This window comes from Sinocyclocheilus rhinocerous, unplaced genomic scaffold (assembly GCF_001515625.1).
Source record: "Sinocyclocheilus rhinocerous isolate Xijiao unplaced genomic scaffold, SAMN03320098_v1.1 scaffold1250, whole genome shotgun sequence".
Lineage (NCBI taxonomy): Eukaryota > Metazoa > Chordata > Actinopteri > Cypriniformes > Cyprinidae > Sinocyclocheilus > Sinocyclocheilus rhinocerous.
The window spans coordinates 53,520-56,632 of record NW_015635522.1 but is presented as its reverse complement, the minus strand read 5'-3'; the positions used below and the strand labels follow the sequence as shown (position 1 = coordinate 56,632).

The window sequence follows — 3,113 nt, the reverse complement described above, 5'->3', positions numbered from 1 at the left end:
GAGCACTCATTTCATAATGTGAATGTCTGACATGTTATTGTCCAGTATTAGCAGCGCACTGGCAACCAGCAATAAAGAGTATCAGTAATACAGTATACTTGGCATTACAATGTGAGTTGTACATTATACAATACTATAGTACAAAACACTATTAAAAATATAAATTACAACCATAATTACACCTTAGATATATAATATGTATAATGTATAAGAATATCAATATAACATGTTTGCTATGTAAACTTAAGATAGATCGATAGATAAAATCAGGAGTATTACAAAGAGAAGTACACATACAAGAAAATTCCAAGTGTGCACACTAACAAGAGACCGAGGTTGAGGATAATTTTGGTTTTTGGAGGTTCTTTGAGCATTTCAGTGACATTCCTGTTGTCATCTCCAAAAGGTGAATCTGGTTCCTCTTCCTCAGAATTTTTATTATAACCACAAAACCACTCAAAACATTTCACGCACTGTCTCTTATCACCGCCTACATGATCAATGCCCTGGTGTTTGTGGGTATGTTGAGACTCCAAGTGGCCATTTGGAGGTATTTCAGGCCCTGTTTGAATAACCTGAGATGATGGTTTAATTTCCACTTCATCCACTGACTTCTCTTTTTTTGTTTTTACAGAAAGCTGATGAATTTTGTTGTTCTCGGGTTGATTCCTGTTGCGCAGTCCCCACAAAGTAGTCGTAGCAATCTGTTCCTTGCTTGGTGGATCTGTGCAAAGACTGACGACTACTGTCACAAGCCCTGAAACCCAAAACAACACAGCCGCCACATACATGAAATGAACATCCTTGATGAAAGCAGGGCGGTCATCAGTTGTGTCACAGTCCGGCTCTCTATAAACAAAGGCAAGAATGAGTCTTACGGCTCCTAGCAAGAAGCCCACAATGCCACCCCAGAATGCACCAGTCTCATTGCAACGTTTCCAGAGAATGCCAAGCAGGAACAGTGCAGCAATGGGTGGCGTAAGGTAATCAGACACCTCCTGAATATAGAGGAACATCTGACCACCTTGCATCTCAACGACGAATGGCACCCAAGCTATGCTAATGGCCACTATGAGGATCACAAACATGCGTCCCACCACCATGAGCTCTTTGGAGGAAGCCTGGTAACGTATCATCTTATAGATATCAAGGGTGAAGATAGTACTGGCACTGTTAAAGATTGAGTCTAGGTCGCTCATGAGAGCAGCGAGCATCACCGCCATCATCAGCCCTCGTAGACCTACAGGCATGACGTTCATGACGAGGCGAGGATAGGCGATGTTAGTGCAACCAGCTTTGCTGTTGCAGACTTGCATGCAGTGCTCTGGACCAATGCAAGCAAGTTCATCAGCAAAGAGCACACGCGAAATCATTCCTGGAATCACAATGATAAACATTGGTAAGACTTTTAGGAAGCCCGCCATCAGGGTTGACCCTTTGGCATGGGCAATATTTCGGGCTGCCAGGACTCTCTGGACTATGACCTGATCAGCGCACCAGTACCAGATCGAGGCTGGAGTCTGGCCTAGAAGAAAAGCAGGCCACGGCAGGTCTTTGTCCAACGGACCTCTTAAGATCTTGAATGAATCTTGCTTAGGATGCACATGGCAGGAATTTGAGTATGTGATGTTATTCTCTAGCTCAATGGCAGTGATGTTGGGAAAGGCATTCATGTACTTGGTGCGCAAACCCTCAAGACCTCCTACCTTGACTAAACTGATAGCCATCAGGCACAGTGCTCCCGATATCATGAGGAACGCCTGCAGAGTGTCTGTGTAAATGACCGCCACCAGGCCGCCTGTGACTGTGAGAAGGGCGGTCATGGTGATGAGCAGGATTATGGATACGTACAGGTTCCAGCCCAGAGATTCCTGGATAAAGAGTGCTCCGGAATAAAGATCCACTGAGAGCTTGGTGAAAATGTAGAGGAGCAGAGTTAGGGATGCGAAGAAAACCTTCAGCCGCTTACCACCGAATCTTTTATAGAGGTACTCTGGCATGGTGTACACACCTGAGTGGATGTAAACAGGTATGAAGACCCAGCCCAGGAGCTGCAGCAGTAGAATTGCATTGAACTCCCATGCACCTACGGCGAAACCACTTGCCGCACCTGAGCCAGCGAGGCCGATGAAGTGCTCGCTGCCGATGTTACTCACGAACAGCGATGCACCGATCACCATCCAGTTCATGGAACGACCGGCCAGGAAGTATCCGCTCACAGTACCTCGATTCGCCTTCCACATTGCAAAAAAGCCAAAGCACAAGACAAGAACGAAGTACATGGCAACAACAACGATATCTGCTGCTTCCATTGTTGATGCCATTTTTTAAGTGTTGATAGAACAGGACATACAATTCGGTGGGCCACATATAGCAATGAATTCTGAAAGAGAGAAAATAAATAGCTTTGAAAAAAAAAAACATTAACCCCATTTAGATGTTGGTAAACATGGTACAGACCAGGAAAGAAAAGTACAACTTCTATTTTGGTCGGATGTCTGCAGACAGTATTACAATTTATAAAACGCTGTCCTTTTTATTTGTCACTGTACTTGCGTTTCTCCTTTTCAGGTTTTGTGAGCTGATATTAACTACAGCTAAAATATTCTTTATGAAGTAAAACTTTTTTTAATTACAAAAAAGTTCTTAGGGTTTTAGGAAGAAATAAATATAATGTTTAAAATTAAGCAAATATTAAATATAAATATAATATTAAATATAAACCCAAAATGTGAAAATTCTGTCATTATTTACTCACCGGTTCAAAACCTGTATGGGTTTTTTTTTCAGTCCATGGAACACAATATATGTTTTTAAGACATTTAAACATGCACACACATTCTTCAAAACACCTATTTTGGGAGAAATGTGTAAATAATGACATAATTTTCAGTTTAATTTAATATAACCTAATAATTTGTGTTTGTTTGTGGTTAGTGGTTGTGATAGTTGTGATTACACCTGTTTCCCCTGTTAAAACAACTTGAGGAGAACTGACTTCATGCTTAACAATTGACTGACTAAGTTACATGGAATATTTGTACTTTAATACATTTTGTCACAATCATTATTTAATTTAACTGCTATATATATATATATATATATATATATAT

The 3,113-nt window shown here is 41.1% G+C and overlaps 1 protein-coding gene across 1 annotated transcript in view; it reads right to left on the bottom strand.

Annotated features, from left to right (window-relative positions):
- Positions 1–275: 275 nt before the first annotated feature.
- The window catches only part of LOC107746980 (sodium/myo-inositol cotransporter-like), a 5,531-nt gene continuing 2,693 nt past the window's right edge, over positions 276–3,113 (bottom strand). Inside the window, exon 2 of the mRNA XM_016561346.1 lies at positions 276–2,383. Within this exon, the coding sequence (XP_016416832.1) occupies positions 276–2,324 (2,049 nt within the window). The 5' untranslated portion in view covers positions 2,325–2,383. The remainder of the gene's footprint in view (positions 2,384–3,113) is intronic.